The sequence below is a fragment of the Centroberyx gerrardi genome, chromosome 1 (genome assembly GCF_048128805.1).
Source record: "Centroberyx gerrardi isolate f3 chromosome 1, fCenGer3.hap1.cur.20231027, whole genome shotgun sequence".
NCBI lineage: Eukaryota > Metazoa > Chordata > Actinopteri > Beryciformes > Berycidae > Centroberyx > Centroberyx gerrardi.
The window spans coordinates 32,510,389-32,529,862 of record NC_135997.1 but is presented as its reverse complement, the minus strand read 5'-3'; the positions used below and the strand labels follow the sequence as shown (position 1 = coordinate 32,529,862).

The following is a 19,474-nucleotide window of genomic DNA, read 5'->3' as shown; positions in this document are numbered from 1 at the left end:
TAATTTAGTTGTGTGCGCATTCCACATCATGATCACAGTCCCGTGAAGCGCCGGCATCAAATTGACTGAGAGATAATAACTTGTGCTGGAAGTGATGGACTATCCTCTAAACAGTTTACCCACTTCTGATCACACGGTGACACTCTTTGCCTCTGTCAGAAATAAAGAAATTGTAAAAAAAAAAAAAAATGAAACAGGCCGTCGCTCTGTGACAATCCATTTTTAGTTTGAATACATTTTATTTTTATTATAAGTACAGTTCAGTAGTTACAAAACGAAGCATCTGCCATGAGGATACAGCGAAACGAAAAGAGTGTTCAGCTCACAAGACAGGTTTTGTACATAATATGTGGAGTGGAATGCTCATTATAGCTGGTTCAGAGAAGGAGAGAGCCCCGACCGGGACTCTCGCCGCTAATCTCCCATCTTTACACCCGCGGAAAACAGAGAGATAGGGTCAGAGGTCAGAGCCTAGAAATAGAGACCCAGTCGTCGTCTGATCGGTCAACGTCTCCAGCGGGACACTTCTGATTGGTTCACTCAGACCCCATTCCCGGGATTCCTCCCTTCAAACACCCTGTTATATTTCCCTACACTTCTCACTTTTCATATTTCACACTCTGTGTATTTATTTTATTTTTTAAAATCCCCTCTCTTCCTGTCATTTTGGAATCGGAAGAATGATTAACTGTAATCTAGATAGAAAGCAAATGAGAAAAGAAACAGAAAAAAAAAATCAGAGGCTGTACTGTCAATGTGTGTCTCTGCAGCGAAAATCTCATCCTCAAGGTGGAATGTGAGCGCTGGGAATCACCAGTAGTGGGCCTATATAGACTGCAGGTCAAAAAACGGGATGTGCATACAAAAACAAATCTGGTTAACAATTTGTCAAAGCCACATACAGTATAGAGGTTGTTCAAACCAAAAAAAGAAAATGTATTATATTTGGACTGTACATACCGCATTAGAATTTTTCTCTGGGTTTCACAAAAAATGACATAGAAACATTTCACAATGCCAAGGGACACACAAACACACACCTTCAGTTTAGTTAGTTAGCTAGTTTTGTACTGTATAGGTTGGATTTATAATACTATCACAGTGCAAAATACTTCTGAGAACCAAAAAAAAAAAAATAAAATAAAAAAAAAAAGAAAGGATAGAGAAAGTCCCTCTATGCGTAATGGATTCTGTATATATGGGGCAAATATGTTTGCAGCACAGGAGACGATTGTCAATCTTTTTTCCTCTTTTTTGATCATTAAATGGAGAAGGCAATAATGTACAGTACATGTAAAAAAACGGAAAAAAAATAAAAATAAAATAAAATCAACCCTACGTTCCTACGGTCTAGCACAGCTACATAGCTTTTGTAGAAGCAATAACAGATGACTTGTATCTAAGGCTATACACAATATGTCTTTTTTTCCAGTTTTTTGTTCTTTTTTTTTCGTCATCTTAAAGTAAATACATCAAACCATTTTTCAGTAGTCAGTAACACTGTGCAACAATGATCGGTGGCAGTATTTTACAAACATCTGCGACACAAGAGTCCTTGAGGTTGACATGACAGATGAAGAGAAAAGGGGCAGCGGGAGGGGAGGGGGGGGCAATAAAGAAAGAAATTGTTCCCCTTTTTTTCTGTTTCTGAGATCTTTTTTTTTTTTTTTTTTTGTGTATTTCTTCTCTGTCAAACTCTAGAAGAATGCCTACCTATCCGAGACGTGGGCCGTGTAAACTACTGTCACTTCTTTGCTTTTTGCTTCTCACGAACATTTTTAAAACTTTGCGTTTTTTTTTTTTTTTTTGAACTACTGTATATCTCTCTATGTACATTAAGCGTCTACGGGCGCTGTGTTGAATGATATAGAACAAGAAAAAAAAACAAAAAAACAAAAGGTGGCCATATAGCAGGGTGAGGGGCCTATACTTCAGCCATGGGTCTTTGTCATGGAGGGGTAATGTGGTAGATAACATGTAGGGCAGTTTGAAGATATTTCCATCTTCTTCTTCTCCATAATCATCGACAGCATCAGCAGCAGCACCGCCATCATCACAAGTCAACTTTACCTACCCACAATAACACCATGCTTCTTTCTGGAAAACTTCCTTAGAGATTGTCATATGTTGCCATACTAGTCTTACATGTTCTTCCTTTATCTGTATTTTATGTGATGCATGGCCATGTGACATAACAGTGACTCTTTGACAGCTGATAGGAGAGCCAGAAGTGACAGTAAAGTGTGCTTGGTCTCTGTCAACAGTCCGGTCGAGTTCTTATTCTATTCTACAGTAGAATACATTCCAGGTACGATACAATGGTGATCCATGGAGTCGCGACACAAGTGTCTTCTTCTGACTTCATCGAACGGGAGGGAAGAGTCCTCGATAGGTAAGCATGTGATTAAGCACTACAGTTCAGTCCTAGATTTAAAAAAACAACAAAAAAACAACAAAACAAAAAGAACAATGTTCTAGGTCAAGGAATGTATCAGAGATCGTGGGGGCCAGTTACAGGGAGTGCTATCAGACAGGTAGTTTCATCCAAAAAAAACATCAGATCAGAGAAAAGACAACAAAGACAGGGGGCATTCAGACCACAGGAGACAAAACAGGGAAGTTGCCGTCACTTTTAGTGTCCAAGGACCCTTGCCAAAAGTCATTAGGTCCGTCTCGCAAATCCGTCCCCAAAACGTTCCTTCATATAGTTCACAACTTCTCGTGAATCTGACGGTAGTATGCGTTTGTTTTTTTTTCATCTTAAATAAAGTCTTTGTTATAGTGTATTCCTTCATCATTTATCCTTCATCCTCCTCCTCCTCCTCCTCCTCCTCATCGCCTTCATCCTCATCATCCTGCCTTGCTCCGGGTGCGGGGGGCCGTTAGTCTCTGTTTAGAGCGCGGGCGTCCAGCCCCTCGGGGTCGCCTAGGTTATGGTTGTTAGGGTGGTTAAGGTCGCTGTTAGGGTGGTTGGGGTCGTGGGTCAGCGCGGGGTCATGGGTCATGGGCTGGTCCTCCTCTCCTACCCACAGGTGCACTACGGCCAATAAGAGAACAAGAGGCAGGTTAGCACCACGGACCCAACACACTGACCCCCACCCTCCAACAAACACACACACCCTCAGCAAAGCATCACACGGACAGTATTGGGACAGTGGGGCTATTGACACATCAGCAGTATACCTGTAATACGGACTTGACACTTACAACACAGCAAAACAGCTTTGGATCATGGGTCTTGGATTACAGTGATACTAGAAATACTAGAAATACTAGAAAGCTGTGGTCAATTGTGCTGAATTTCAGAATTGGATGACTTTCCTAGACCCAATTTCTAGACAAACCAGCATTGAAAAGTTTTTGAAATCATGCAAATAAACAGTATTTATAATTATTTGTACCCCTTTTAATTCACAGATTGTTTGGCCTCTCTTTGACCCCCAAAACCCATTGGCCTTTCTACTGTTAAATCATGTAAAAAACAACAGACACAAGCAAAAAAAAAGCCCTTTTAGATCACAGTCCCAATACTTACACTATTGCCTATATAGAAAATCCTTATTACTTGTTACACTATAATTATACTGTTATCAGTATCCATGATATGTGGTTAGTATCGATGCATTCTTGCCCAGTACACCAGTCACTCTAAGAAGCTGCTCTAGAATGTGTTCTAAAATATGACATACAGTGAGAACGCTACATCTACTGTACATATCTACAATGTATTTCTTCATAACAGCCTGCACACAAGAAGCTTACATTGTGAGATTGTGATGGGGTGTTCAGTGCAATAAGCGTTTCTAAAATGATACGAGACACTAACACATTATGGATATGACAACTGGAGTAGTTTCATACTTGTTCCAAGCAAGTTTGTTGGCTCGATAAGTGTGATAGCGCAGCGGGTGCGAACCGGAGTGAATAATTCTCATAAAAAAAGTTTTAAGACTCGGTGAGACAGTAAGAAATGCTTATCTGTAATTAGGTCCCACAGCAGCGGCCACTAAATAATACAACTTGTATCCCCCCCCCCCACCCCCACCCCCTCCTTTTTCTACACTTTCATTCCCTCAGCAACTTCAGAGAAAATTATTTTGCAATAAAACGCCGGCGAACACATTTGCATGTCATGTTCTTTTAAAGTGGCGTTATGAATCTGACAAAACCAAATTAAAACACGGTGGGTTTATTTGAGCCGCGCTCGCGCAAAGACGGAAGCGGATATCAAAATGAAAGGAAGTGTCGCGGTAACAGAGGGAAAATAAAGAGCTAATAACATGATAAAACATCTCTTAGATTCGCCGCCGAGTAATGACTCCGGCTCTGGCTGTCTCTGCGTTGGAGTGAAACAATCCCAACATCACTCCTGCAACCAGCATCTACTGTATGTTTCATAGGGGCTTCTGCTTTTAATCCTCCATGCCGGTGATGATTATAATAAAGGGGAATTACAAAAGCTGTTTCCTTATTCTAATGGTAATGCTGTAAGAAGTGGATATCTAAGAAACAAAATTAAATCTGATTCCTAACGCACATATTAAATATCCTGGACCATAAAAACCATCATTAACATGACTGGTTGTAAGAGTGTAGCGGTGGAGTTTTCACATCACAATAAACAGCACAGCTCACATTATGGTTTCATACTGGAGGAGGAGATGATTTCATAACCAGCTTTCGCCACAAGATGGCAAACTAAGCCAGTAAATAAAACCAAACCAGCCAATGACCAGTATTTAAAGCAGGCAATGTGTTTGCATTCATCTCAGTCATTTCCTAATGAAAGAAGACTCAGTCTCACTATTTCTGTCTTCACAGTCTAAATCAAGCGTTAATTTACCTGTACACACTTAGTGAAAAACTACCTCGAAGCCATCAGTAAACCACAATCACATGATGATAACTCCCTGCCATTTACTATAATTATTACTATTTTATGCCCAAAAGCCACCTTAACGGAAATAAAGGAAAATAAAGTTTGCTTGTTGGCAGCGTTAAAGACTGTCTCGTCTCTCCCCAAGGGCACTCCCTGCCTTTGACTTCCCTGTAAAGAAACTTCCTGTAACGAGCTCCAGATTAGGCCCCATATTTGATTTTCACTGTTCATTAACTAAGCCACCTGGAATGTTATTATTTAAGCGCGCCGCTCCTTCTCCCCAAACAACTGCCGCTGCGAAGGGGGAGAGATTTCCCGGCCAACTTTATAGATTTAGCATAACTTCCCCCTCGCAGTTTTTAATTTCCCATCCGGGCAGGGCGGCAGATGCACCTCACAGACACAGAGAAAACCTGTTTGGCATTCGTTTAGCGCTCGAACGCGATGCTTATCGACGTGCGTTTTCTTCGAAGACTCGGCCCCCTGTTCGGGTTCGGTGGAGAGTGGATGCGCGTTTGCAGCATCATGACCCTATGCTGTTGATCAAAATCTATCTCAGTATGATGCGGATAAATGATCAAGGGCAGTTATGATCTCAAATTTGCAGAAAAGCACAAAGCTATACATGCCTGTGTCCCTACAACTCACTGAAAACACAATGTGGAAGAGTAAGGGCGCCCTCTTCTGGCGTGTTGGGAGGTAGCAGGTGGAAACGGGTGGTTATAGGGAAGGGGGGGAAGGCCTAGGAAAGGAAAACATATGGTGTGAGGACACATAGCTCCAGGATCCATCCACTGTTAATACATGTGTCATGCTTAACAGAATGGATAAATGGGAAGGAGGATGGAACAATGGCCTACCGCCGCACTCTGAGCATGTGTCGGAGACTGCCTTGGGATATGGTGGACGGGTGTGTGTGTGTGTGTGTGTGTGTGTGTGTGTGTGTGTGTGGTCTCTGAGGCCTCACCTGACATTAATAGCAGTCTGTGAAAGCATCAAACAATAGGCACTTGCCAAGCTGCCATTTTGCAGTGCAACACGCTTCTAATCTTAACACTGGTGTTGTGGCACATTTGTACGGCATCACTTGATATTGCAGCTACCAAAAAAGACTTGAAGAAAATGTGGTGACCTCACACTATATCAGTCCCACCAGGAGAGTTTTTTTGTGATTATTGCAGCCAAAAATGCTTGATTTTGCTGTGGCTGTTCTCAAAAATTGCGATACAATTTGCGAGGTTTTATGTGCTCTTTTTGCGGTAAAATTGTGGGAATTGGGAAAAATTGCAAGCAAAGAAAAAAAATAAATAATTCTCTCTCTCTCTCTCTCACGCACGCACGCACGCACACACACACACACACACACACACAGCCTCCCCCTATTCTCTCCCACTCTCCGTTTAAGCTATTAACTCTTCCAAGAGCTTGAATTTTGCACTCACCTCGATTCTTGCTGCTTTTGTTTTGTTTTGCACGGTCTATGGCAGTAATTTTTGTTGGCAGGTGAGTTTTGTTCATCTTCCACCTGAATGCGCGCTGCGTTGACGTAAGTTACCACGACACCGAATGCGACAACTGGTCCAAATCACAAGCGGTCTGTTGATTTGGCCGTTTCATGCGGAAAAGTTGCGGCAATTTTGCAAAACTGCAAGCTCTCGCAAATATTGCGGAGATTTCTTGAATTTGCGTTAATTATTGCGATCGCAAAATCGCAAATTCCTGGAGGGACTGCTATATCCCTTCCATCCTGGATAACCATTAGGGTTTGAATCCTGTGGGTTTTTGAAGGCAGATACAGATAGTTTTTGGATTGAACCTGCCGATTTTGTGCGCATATTTAATTTAAGTGCCTGAAACAGCATTTAGACCATCATGGGACACTAAAACTCTCCATTAAAAGCCAGACTAAAGAAATTCTTGATGGGTTAGCAGCTCCTTAAAGGACAAGGGAGGTTGGGCGTCTTACTTCCACTTTCTATTTCTGCTTCTCTGATTTTCCTCTCCAAAATAAAAGTTTCAACCAATAATCAACGTTCTCTGCGGTTCCGTTAGGACCCGCCTCCTGTCAATCAAAATCCAGTCAAGCCAACAGACAAACCAAAGCAAGACGCTTCCTCCAGCTATAGTCTGTGAATTAAACAGCAAATAATGCTAGATTTTACACAATTACGCCCTCTTCTTTACTGGGAGTAACTCATATTTAGACGGCATTTATTTCTGAATATTTACTTTGAAAAACAAGTAAGATGAAGGAAAAACAGCAATATCTCATAAGGTGATAAAAGCTGGAAAACAATCTACAGTAAGGGAATGCAGGGAATGAGCAAAAACCCCTGTTGGGAGTGGGACAATATTGAGTGGCCGATTTTCATGTAAAGGTCAATATCTGTATATCGATGTATCGGTCTAATCCTAATAATCATGCATGGAAAGCAGCTGGGTTGCACTGCATTGAGATCCACTCCTGGAAACTGTTTCACCAACATTAGCATGTGCGGAGCTGGCATGCCGCGACTTGAGAGCGCGGTTCGGCTATAGCGTCCCGTCGTAGCGGTACGGACCCGTGCGGAGCCGTGTGTAACCTCTCTGTGCCACTGAAGGTGGCTGTGGCTCCTTTGTTCCCTCTCCCAGGCATCCGGGCCCCCTGCACTAAGCAGAAAGTGTTGTTCTTGGCACAGCCCCGTCTCATTGTACAGCCCAGTATTTATAAATATGTAAATACGAGCGGCACCAGGCATAACACGGCCCCGCTTGTATACACCGAGGAGGAGCGGGGCGAGGAAGTGAGTCTCACCCCGCACTCCCCCCCACCCCCCCACCCCCCCCCCTCAAAAAATCTTATTTTTAGACGGTTTTAATGAATACAGGATGTTTATAGTTACCATTCCCTGTGATTCGCACAAAAGACTCGCAAAAATCCACATCCACCCCCCCCCCCCCCGCACGCCTCCCCTCCTCTGCACCCTTCCCACCCTCCTCCTCCTCCAACCCCCCCCACTCCCCCCCCCCCACTCCGATCCCTCAAAGCACTACTAAAGAAGAAGAAGAAGAAGGCGAAGAAGAAAAAAAAAGCAAATTTGTGGCGAAACGCAGCAGGATTGTTGTGCTCTCAGTCTTGCGTTCCGCTCAGATCCCTATTAGACAAATAGAGTGTGGTGTTAAGGTGCAACAAAAGAGTGACACAAAACTCCTGTGTTCCGGGTGGAGAGCGAGCGGGCGAGAGAGAGAGAGAGAGAGAGAGAGAGAGACAAGAGACGGGATGCGGAAAAAGGTTTCCTCACGACGCGACATCAAGGCGGCGCACAATTTGTGTGTTATTTCTGTTTTTTAAAGTTGCCAAAATAATACAAACGCTGAATCAATATACGCGAGCAGCGGGTAAAAAAGGTTGCCTGTTTTCTATTGTCTGTGATAATGTGGTTTTTTTGTGTGTGTGTGTGTGTGTGTGTGTGTGTGTGTGTGTGATGATTCCATGTCAACTTGTTTTCTTTTTATAAACTCAGTTTTGTTTTCCTGCAAACTCTCGGGTCTTGTGTGAGGTGATGTGTACGGCAGGAAGGAGAAAGAGAAAAAAAACCACACAGAACGCGAGTAAAAAAAGTAAAATAGAATGATTGGAGTTGGGGGAAACAGAAGGATGAAGTGAATGTCAGTGGCCTCCTTCTATCTTCCTCTCTCTCTCTCTTTCTCTCTCCAAAACTATTTCTGAGGCTAAAAGATTGCCGGCTTGATAATACCTCCGCTGAGCAATTTAAGCCCAAACACTCTGATGCTACAATCTGTCTTCTCTGCCTGATAGCGCTTTTCTCCCCTCTCCTCTCCAAATTACTTTCTTTCATATCTAATTATATTTGCTAATGATCTTATAAGAGAATAATGGAATGTGCTTGATCTATTACCTTTTTTTTTTTTTTTTTTTTTTTTTCAATACATAAATACAATGCGGGGGGAAATGACTATTGGAGACAGGAGGAAATGTTTTTTTTTTTTCTTTTTTTTGCAATGTTTTCCATGAGAGGGAAAATGAAGCTGGGAGCTGCAGGGTCATTAATGGGCGATGAACACAGAGGTCATCTCTCACATTCTCTTTGACATTTTCTCTCATCTGACGTGCCGAAACAATCACAACCTCATCCAATCTACACCCCCGCCCCCCCAACCACCACCACCCCCCAGCCCCCCGCTTCAGTAATCTTCCAGACTCTCTGAACTTTCAAACAGAAACTTCCAAAGTGGCTGTTTTGTCAAATGGGGTTTGTCACTTGTCATACCTCAGCCTAAATGAGTCTAAATTTGATCTTGTAGTTCATATCAATATAACGGAGAGCAAAGAGCAAGTACAAATCACCAGAAATCTATTTAGAGTCTATCTTGAAAAGTCATATAAGGGGAGCATTCAGGAGAAATGTCCCCTCTTAACTGATAGTTTGGTGACCTGCATCTGATCATTTATCACATTTGCCAAATATGTAATAATATCTTGTCAGTCATCAGTCATTGATCCACTTTGAAGAAATGATTTGGGAGTTTTGGAGGCAAATTCTATCCACCACAGGGACTTTGTCAGATTTAGTGAAGTGACGCCCCTGATAAGAGTCAAAACCTTTGTGATTCAGTGGATGCATGACAGAGGTGGAAAGTAACTAAATGCATTTACTCAGATACTGTACTTAAGTACAATTTTGAGGTACTTGCACTTTATGGAGTACTTGCACAATTTGCACTTGCACTTGTGCAACAAAGACATCAAACTTTTACTCCTACTCCTACTACATTTCAGAGGGAAATATTGTACTTTTTACTCCATTACATTTATCTGACGGCAGGAGTTACCAGTTACTTTGCAGAATACATGCAAAACATATGATAAGTTCATCAAATATGTTGCATAGTTAGAGTCTAAACTCCCCAACAGTATATGGAGCAGTTAGACCGACAACATTAAAATACTTCTTACAGGTTACTGCTTCAATAATTTAACTTTACTTTTTTTAATTTTACTTTTGATATGTAAGTACATTTTACTGCTAATACCTTGACTTAAGTAAACTTTTAAATGCAAGACTTTTTTCCATTATGATATTGCTACTTTTACCTTAAGTAAAGGATTTCAGTACTTTTTCTACAATTGCTGCATGATACATGTAACTTGTAGCCTATGTTTTAACCACATGTAGCAGTCGTGAGTTGCCAAGTGCACCAGAACCCCTTAAAAAAACCAATCCAAAATTAAAATGCACGGTCAAACATGATCTTAATCATTGTATTGTTGTCCTCTGAGCCGTTTGAGGGTGTTGTTTGTGTGTCTGCCAAGGGCTCAGTTGCCTGGGAGGCCCCCGGTGGTGGGATGGGGCAAGACCCTCCACCCCGCCACGTGTGACCCTCCAAAGTGTGTGTGTGTGTGTGTGTGTGTGTGTGGGAGGGGGGGGTTGAAAAATGTCCCTCAATGACTTTTCCTCGACTCAATTTCTGCACAAACCAACGTGTTTGTGCAGAAAAAGATTGTCAAAATCACACAAGGAAATAGTTCTACTTCTTTTTACCCCTTTCAAATGACCCACAAAATCCACTGGCCTTTCTACTGAACAACCCTTCTCTCTCTCTCTCTGGTGCCAAAACCCCTGTCCCGTCCTGTCCCTCCCTCCCTCCTTCCCTCCCCTTAAGCCTCTCCTCCATCCTCCATTCTTCCCTCTGTCGTTTTTTTTTTTTTTTCTTCTCCCCTCTTTTTTCCCACAGGCCTCGGGACAAGCCAAGCGCCATGACAGGCACTCTAAACCCCCCTGCATTAATGGAAGGAAATGGCATTCGATCCCTGTTTGATCTCCTAATCATTTCTGCTGAAATGATAATTAGCGCCCTTCCAATCCTCCCACAGAGGAGGAGAAAGGGGGGTGGGTCAAGGGGGGGAAGAAGGGAGGGAGGGAGGGGAGTAAATACATAAATAGAAAAAAAAAAAAAAAAAGAAAGAAGAAAAATCCTCTTGCTTTTTAGACCCCCAAATGACATCTCTGTCACCAACGCGGGCATATTCATGACCAACAAGTGCCCCCCCCCCCCTCCCCCCACCGCCCCGTCGCAAATTTCCCATCCTTTTACACAGACAAGTGTACATACACGTATACACAAACGCACACTCACACACACAGAGACACAGTGCCTGGCGACTGCTGTCTGTGATTCTTTTCAGCTGACATAATCCTGATTGATTCGTTCAGCAGATAAAAACTGGGTCCACTTCTGCCCTTTTTACTGGGGGGGGGGCTGGAACATAATACAGCCTTTTATTCGGCAACAATGTAACATAATGGTGTTGGAATGTGCAGGGGGAGAGAAAAAAAAAAAAAAAAGGCCACATCTTAAATGCTGGTGACACACTGTGCTTTGAAAAAGGCTGTAGTCTAATGTAAGAGAGAGGGAGGGAGGGAGAGAGAGAGAGAGAGAGAGAGAGAGAGAGAGAGAGAGAGAGGGAGAGTGAAAAAAAAAAAAAATCATTAAGCTCCCAGATTACCCATGTGCCCCGGCGCTAACAAGGTCAAATGAAGGCTGTTGTTTTGTAGGAGTTGTTCTCTTTTATTTTTTTGTCTCTTCTGAGTTTGTGTGTGTGTGTGTGTGTGTGTGTGTGTGTGTGTGTGTGTGTGCCACAAGTTCATGTCTGTTTGCCACTGTAACTCCGCATTGTCTTCATGTTCGCATGAAGAAATGGAGAGTTGGAGCTCTCGAGTTTCCTAAACACCCCTAGCGTCCGTCCGTTTCTTAAAAGGAAGCTTTTGTTTGGGGGACAGGAAGAGGTGAGGTCATCTCTACTCATCGCAGCTTGGTGAATCATGCTTTTTTTTTTTTTTATAAAACTGGTGAAGCTTTGTGCGTACACGGACTAACATTCCTCCCTCGTTCCTGGAGATGGGGAGCGGGGCTAAAGGCCGCACCGATGGGTGTTTGCGTTAGTCGGCTCTACTGGAAGCGTGAGTCAAGTCTAGTGAAAAGCCGCACACTGGAATGTAAAAGTACAGTATGCAGTGGGAGGATGACAAAGCCGGTTGTTCTTTTCCATCGGGGGTTTTTCTATAGGCTTTGGAACAACCTTGGAGCTTAAGCTGGCTGAACCTGTATCATCTTTTTAAATCGCTTCTTCAAACTCACTTTCATAGGCTTGCTTTAAAGAAGTGATCTTTTAGTAAATGTGTTTGGCCTCCTTTGTAGGGTTTACTTTTATGTTGGGTGTTTTTTTTTTGCCTTGCTTTTATTTTATTTTTTTACCTAGCTTTCATTGCTTTTGCGGCCGATTGCATCTGTTTTTGTATTTTTGGGACTCCTTTGTAAAGTGCTTTGTAGCTGAGTTTTGGGAAGTGGTAAATAAAAGGATTAGCCTGCTATTAATATTATTATTATTATTACATGGAGACCAATATACACCTGTCACTAACTTTAGTCACACATGCCACACAGTAAGGGACAATTTAATTTGTACTTTTCATTTTATCTTAAATTCAAATTACTAGAACACAAAAGTTTTGCATTTTCACTGTGTATATTTCCATGTTATTTCACTGTACTACACTAATTGTTTACAATTAATTTGCCCTATTAAGAGGAATATAGACATTAACATCAGTTTTTGACCCCTAATCCACATCAAAAAAGTACATAAACATATCACTGTTGTCATGTGAAAACCTCATACCTTCAGTTTGTTTTTTAATTTAACCCTAATTGAAGGATTCCATGCTCTTCTATGGGTTGAGAAAATTCTACAACCTGTTACGAAACCCATTCAAAACCCTAGAGGGTTAACTAAAAAATGCATGGTGTTCGATCTAAAAACTAACTTGCTGTACTTAGTTCCTGAAAAGTTGACATTTTACAAGGTTACCTGACAGCCACAATATGTATGTGTAATACTAAAATGAAACATTATATTGTTTGTATATACACTGTAGCATCGATTTGTACTATATCGTATCCTATCGTGACCCTATTGAAATCACACTGTATTATGAGGTCCTTGACAATACCTAACCCACACACACACACACACACATACACACAGGGACAATTTCCCTTGCTGAGCCGAGCCTGCTTCTCAGGTTAGGGTTAGCGTTTGAGAAGCATCGCCGAGTAAACCACCAACAAGAGAGAGGGGAGGGCCTTCTCGCGAGTCGCTCTCCTGTGAGTTGTCGGCGCTAATCTGTAAGCTGTGGCCCTCCCAGGAGCGTACGGTGTTATTCGCACCAACGTGGCGGCGGCGGCGGCGGTGACGACGACATATCTGGTTACTAATTCAGTGTGGTGCGAAGCCGCGGTGGGAGACGGGAGCAGGGAAGGAAGGGGGAGCGACAGAGGTGACGCTGTCTGTTGATCGGCCGGGGGAAGGAGTCCCCAAACCCATCCACACTGTCTGCCACCTCAGAGAGAGAGAGAGAGAGAGAGAGATGAGGAAGTATGATGGGAGTAGATCAGAGAAGGAGGATAGGACGAACGTGAGCGACAGAGGCATATAGGGCAATGTGGTGAAATATATAGGGCAATATGTATATATAGAGCAATGGTGAGGCTTGTCAGTGTGTTACCCTCACTCATAAAGACAGATAAAGACAGAAAAGAAAATAGAGGATAGGGCTTGACTGATATAACGGGACAATTATGGCCTAAAGGTATCCCAGAGTTTCTCCTACCATTGAATAGGTGTTGTGGGTCACCCTGCCTTAAAGAGCTGCTACTAACCCTAAAACAATTTCATTAGTCTGGGTTTCAGTGGAGAGTTTTTGTGTCCCATGATGGTCTAAATACTGTTTCAGAGGCTTTTCCACCCGGACAAGAATACAATTCTGGGGAAAACACTGAATACTTGGAATTTTTGGGGCATAAATGGTAAAATTTAAAGAGTAGCTAAACCGCAATAACGCAAATCTGTGTAAAGCCTGACGTCTAATGGTGAAAGGTAGGGTACTGAACTGGCCATCTGCTATTGGCTGGTCTTTGGTGTCAGGTGATGTCACCACCTGTTGTACTCTATAGAAGGTGACATCACCTGGCACCAAAGATCATCCAATTACAGATGGCCAGTTCAAGTTCAGTACACTTTTCACCATTAGGTGTCAGGCTTCACCACAAATTTGGGTTTGGGGTTTAGCTACTCTTATAAGCAATTGAATATTGGCACAAAATATTGGCAGCTTCAATACCAAAATATCAGTATCAGTATCGGTATCGTCCTTCAAATGCTCATATCAGTCGAAGCCTATAGAGGACTGGCAGACCGACAGTCAGAAACGACAAAAAGACAAGGACGGAATGACACAGAGAGACGATACTGCGATGGAAAGATAGGCCCGTCTCCGCAGAGAGACTGACAAGACAGACGGGCAGACAGACAGGAGAGTTATGGCAGCCGGGCCCCAGCTATCACAGCTATCATTTATAATCACAGAGAACCTGTCGCTGGTTCCCAGTGCTCCCAGGGCAGGGGGGGGGGGGAACACAGGAGTCCTCCTGAGCTTGCACATGCTACAGATAAATAAATGACAGCAGTTTAGGATAGGGGAAGGCAAGGAGGCTCCGGAGGGCCGGGTGGGTGGAGTCGGCAGGGAGGATGACGAGGAGGAGGAAGAGGTTCTGGGCTCTGAAAGCAACTGTAACGTGGGCAGTGATTTAGTATGGCAAGGTGTGGGGACTTGCTGTACCTTAAAGCTGCACTAGGCAAGATTTTTATGTAAAAATACATCGATCTTAGCAGTGTAAATCACAAAGTGGGACTGCAACAGAGAAGAGCGTCCCATCCACACTGAGATGATGCAGATTCATTCTATTTGCCCAAATGAAATTCTGGCGTTGCTATGATTACTGGCGGGAAAGTAACGAATCAAAATTTAAGATTGAAATTCAAAAAGTCTCTTAAACAGCAGTGATCTGTACTCTGTCTAGAGAAACCTCCAATAGTAGATCTTTCGTCACCTTACAGGATTTCTGGGTAGTGAAGTCCAGTTTTTCAAGCAGTTACCTCTAGCTGCCATTTGGAGCCGCCAATGTGCGAAGTTGCTTCATCCTCATTTTAATAGAGCGCCCAATCAAGCACTGAAATTTATTTGAAGGCCATATCTAAAAAAAACATGAAAGTCACATAAGGGCAGCATTCAGGACCAATGGAAGATATTTAGATAGTTATTGATTTCTGTTCATTATTTCTACTTCACTTTAACTGCTAGTCATGTGACAATGTTTATTACCTCAGTTGATACTATACTGCTTTGTCAACATAGGTTTCTTTTCCTGCCATGCCACAAACACAGGTTTGACTTGAACTGAATGGAGCATAGAGAATGAACCAGAGGAGTCTCTGTTAGTCTTGGCCTGTCCTTCATCTCTGCATCTGTCTTCCCGCCTCCATCCATCCTCCATACATCCTCTGTCTGTTGATCTTTCCCTATAACCCCCCACTCCCCCCACTTCAACATCATCATAGTGTTTTCCATGATGGAAAGAAGCAGAGAGGAAGAGAGAGGCAGCAGAAATGTGGAGCACCTGGCCTGCTTCTTTTTTTTTTTTCTTTCTTTTTTTTTCACCGCGCTTTCACAGGCTTCCAGTGGTCTCTGATGATTCAACAGTTGCTGCTACAAACATCTGCTGCCTGCTCTTAGCAGATCTCAATTAAGACTCACACAGCACCGGCCCGCCATTCCTTATTTATGCTTCTGTGTCTTCCCCCCCCACACACACACACAGACACACACACACACACACGTGCCAGGCGAGGCGAGGGGGCCGAAAGGTCTGACGGAAACCCTCTCAAAGAAGATATTACGAGGCGGAAAGACAGAAGCGTCGAGATGAGGTCGGAGGTGCTGGCAAACGATTTTAGGAGAAAAAAGGGGGATTTTTGCCAACACTGGCAGCGCTTTTAAGAAAATAGGAGTTAGCAAAAAAAAAAGCAGCAACAACAGCAAACGTCGACAAGCGACAGCCTTAAGCCCCCCCCCCCCCCCACCCCCCCTTCCCTTCAGAGAGAGCCAGGCTGTGTGAATTAGCATTTTGTCTCTTTCCTCTGTCTTTTTTTTGAAAAGGCACCCAAAGAAAGAGAAGAAGAAGAAGAAGAAGAAGAAGGAGTGAGTGGTGATATGATTATGTAAATGTAAACAGGATTTCCTGCCGACTGGAAGCCGTTTCTCTCTCTCTCTCTCTCTCTCTCTCTCTCTCTCTGTCTCTCTCTCTTTCTCTCTCTGACCCGTTCTCCTTGCAAATCTTCCATTTAAGACGAATTCCCCCGGGGAGGCCGCTCCGCCGTTACTTAACGGGATAATTATGATATACGAAACCTTTCCAAGATCAGCCCCCCCTTCCCCTTCCCCTTCCCCTCCACCCCCCACCCCCCAACCCCTCCTCTTCCTCCTCCTCTTCTCTTTTCCCCCCGAATCTCTCTCTCTCTCTCTCTCTCTCTTTCTCTGTTTCTATGTCTCTCAGCATCTCTGTCATGTCCTCTCTCTCATTCTCTCTGTCCTGGTCTCTGTCCTGGACAATAACACTGATCTGTCTCAGCTTTGGTTCGACCGATATGTGTTTGTTACCAAAATAGATACCAATATTTTTGTATTGAAGCTGCCAAAAGCTGATAATTTGTGCCAATATCTTTAAATTTGTCCATTTTCATGCCGTGTTTCCTCCAGAATTGTGTTCTTGTCAGGGTGGAAAAGCCTCTGAAACAGCATTTAGACCATCATGGGACACTAAAACTCACCATTGAAACCCATAATAATGAAATTCTTTTCTTTTTTTCCAATGGTAGGAGAAACGCTGAGATACATTGCTGCCTTTAAATGAAGGATTAATGTATAAAACACTGAACAATTAAATGAATAGATAAAATGTGCAAAGAATACAACATGTTGTACCTTCTGAGGTCATCTGAATAGTAATTGTTCTTTACAACACTTTTCATTATCTACCAACAGAAACAACTCAGATAAACTTTTTGTAACACACACTGGGAAATTGACCTTTTTTTTGCACCCCTCCACAGAAAGGTCAGAGGTCAAGTTCAGCTGCAAAACACTGCCCCCTGGAGTTCATAGGGGTTCAGGCCCTTGCTTAAGGATACTACAGCAGGGCAGACACTGGAGGTCATGGGGGATCGAGCCAAGGGTTTCTCTCTCTCTCTTTCTCTCTCTCTCTCTCTCTGTCTCTCTCTGTCTCAGCTTCCCATTTCCACAACTGTATCATGCTCGCAAAATAACTGTATGATAGGTATACATTACACTGCAAATCTGTCCATCTTAACAAGTAATTTAGTCTCATATTCAGCCTTAAAATCATACTAAAGCAGGTAAAAAAAATTCAGTCATGTTCAAGTTTCAGAAGTTTTCTAGAAAGAAAGTGTCAAAATCTAGAAATAAGGCAGAATAAGGCACAAAGTTCGATCTACACTGGAAACTATTGAAATTATCTTCTGAATTTTTCCAAAAATAAGATTTTAAGACTCAATACTTATTTGACTTGATTAAATGTGGTGTGCTCCTGCCTGAGCACCTATGGCTTTTTGAGTTTAATCTGAATACTTTCCTGAGAGTACAGACTGATACACTGAGCCGTGAAAGTCTTTTTTCGAACAAATCCTCCCTCTCGCTTGGACCTTAACACCATGACCTCACGGTGGAAGAATGGAGCCGGAATCATATTATATGTCCCATATTACTCAGCTATCCCACTACGAGGTGTGTGTGTGTGTGTGTGTGTGTGTGGCTGAGTGCTGTCTGCAATATTCTGTACCTAGCCTCTGATCTCTCACAGCCAAGGAGTCTTTTTGGCAGAAACACACCCAAAAACACACACACTTTTGATATCAAGCCTCGGAAAATGAAAAAAAAAGGCAGAAAATCACCGTGCTCCAAACATTTCATAATGCAGACGTACAACTTAATTGCAACCCCGCGTGGTTGTTTGGTTCCTTATTTACTCCCGCGACTTTGTTACAGACCCACACGTCAAACTATTTACGCGCTGGTGTAAGCACTTACGGCTACGACTCTTTGCGCTTGACAACGGCCATAAACAGAGGAGGGAGAGATCAAAACTGTTCATATGAGGCCGAGACAGATGACAGATATGGCGAGAGATTTTCCATGATCTTCTGCGTTGCACGTGGGGGGTTGCGAGGAAAAAAAAGAAATAACAAAAAAGTAGGGGAGAGAGAAAATGAAAAAAAGATTAAGAGAAGGAAATCAAAGAAAGATTTTGTTCCACGCACGGGGGGAGGTGGAAAAAGGACAGAAACTTCCCAACCTTTCTCCCTCTCTCTCCCTCTCTCCCTACGTCTCCTACTTTCGATAACCCGATCAATTATTCATCGCCAAACAGTGTGCGGCGGCGGGGGGGGGGGGACGCCGCTTGTAATAGGCGAAGGCGGAACATTATTTTTCACATTGTGGACCAGACGTCGGTCACAATCATTACTTTGTGTGCTCTTCTAATTGGGTGCTCATAAATTACCCAGGGGGACCTGAACGCCTCGCTTCCTGGATCTCTGGACCCTGACCTTGACATGACGGAAGAGATGAGAAGTTTGAGGTGCAGAGGTGAAAAGTACATTTACTGTACTTGAGTACAATTTTAAGGTACTGGTACTTCACTGGAGTATTTCCATTTTGCGAGACTTCCTCCACTACATTTCAGAGGGAAATATTGCACTTTTTACTTACTAATCTGCCGGCTGGAGTTACTAGTTACTTTGCAGAATAAGGTTTTATATGCAAAACATATGATAAGCTCATAAAATATGATGCATAGTTAGAGTCTAAACTCCAGTATATGGAGCAGTTAGACCTACAGCATTAAAATACTTCTTACAGGTTAATGCATCAATAATGTAACACTCTGAGAGAATGAGGATTTACTTTTGATATTTAAGTTCATTTTCACTGCTAATACTTCTATACTTTTACTTAAGTAAACTTTTAAAAGCAGCACTTTATTTTTACTGGAGTAAGGATTTGAGTACTTAATTTCACCACAGAGATTACGTTTAGTTCCTCTGGCATTACCGTGAGAGTAACAAACCCTAAAATATCATAAAATATCAGTATGTTTTCAATTTTGTCTGAGCTGCCTTTGAAAAAAAAAAAAAACGCTTCCAAAAAGAGCAATATTACATTTGCTCCTCTGTCAGTATTATAATAACAAACGCACAATTTAAAAAAGATGAATGCGTTGCGATCCACTTGTGACTTTGATGTCTAAAGGATAATTAATATACTTACACTGTCTGTGCCTCCCCGCCTCTCTCCCCTCTCTCTCCCTCCCTGAACCATTGTTTTGGTGGTGAAATCCATAACATTTCTTTTGTTCCCCTCCTCTCTGTAAGCCCGCGCTCTTATTTTCCCAAGGCCGAGAAACTTCAGACATGAGAACCCCTGATATAAAACCGGGGAAATTTACCTGGGATTAGCAGCCATTGACAAATAACCTTGGTGATAGATGCACAGTAGATTTGGTTCAAAGCTCTCCCGGCAGCCTCAAAAGAGATTAGTTCACTTCTTATCAGGTCAGCCGCGTCGCCTGGGAAATGTGTTTAAAGTCACATTGATTTATTGAAAGATTCCCCAATAAGAA

The 19,474-nt window shown here is 42.7% G+C and overlaps 1 protein-coding gene across 1 annotated transcript in view; it reads right to left on the bottom strand.

Moving 5' to 3' along the window:
• Window positions 1-217: 217 nt before the first annotated feature.
• The window catches only part of znf536 (zinc finger protein 536), a 99,213-nt gene continuing 79,956 nt past the window's right edge, over window positions 218-19,474 (bottom strand). The window contains exon 5 of the mRNA XM_071913166.2: window positions 218-3,037. Within this exon, the coding sequence (XP_071769267.1) occupies window positions 2,883-3,037 (155 nt within the window). The 3' untranslated portion in view covers window positions 218-2,882. The remainder of the gene's footprint in view (window positions 3,038-19,474) is intronic.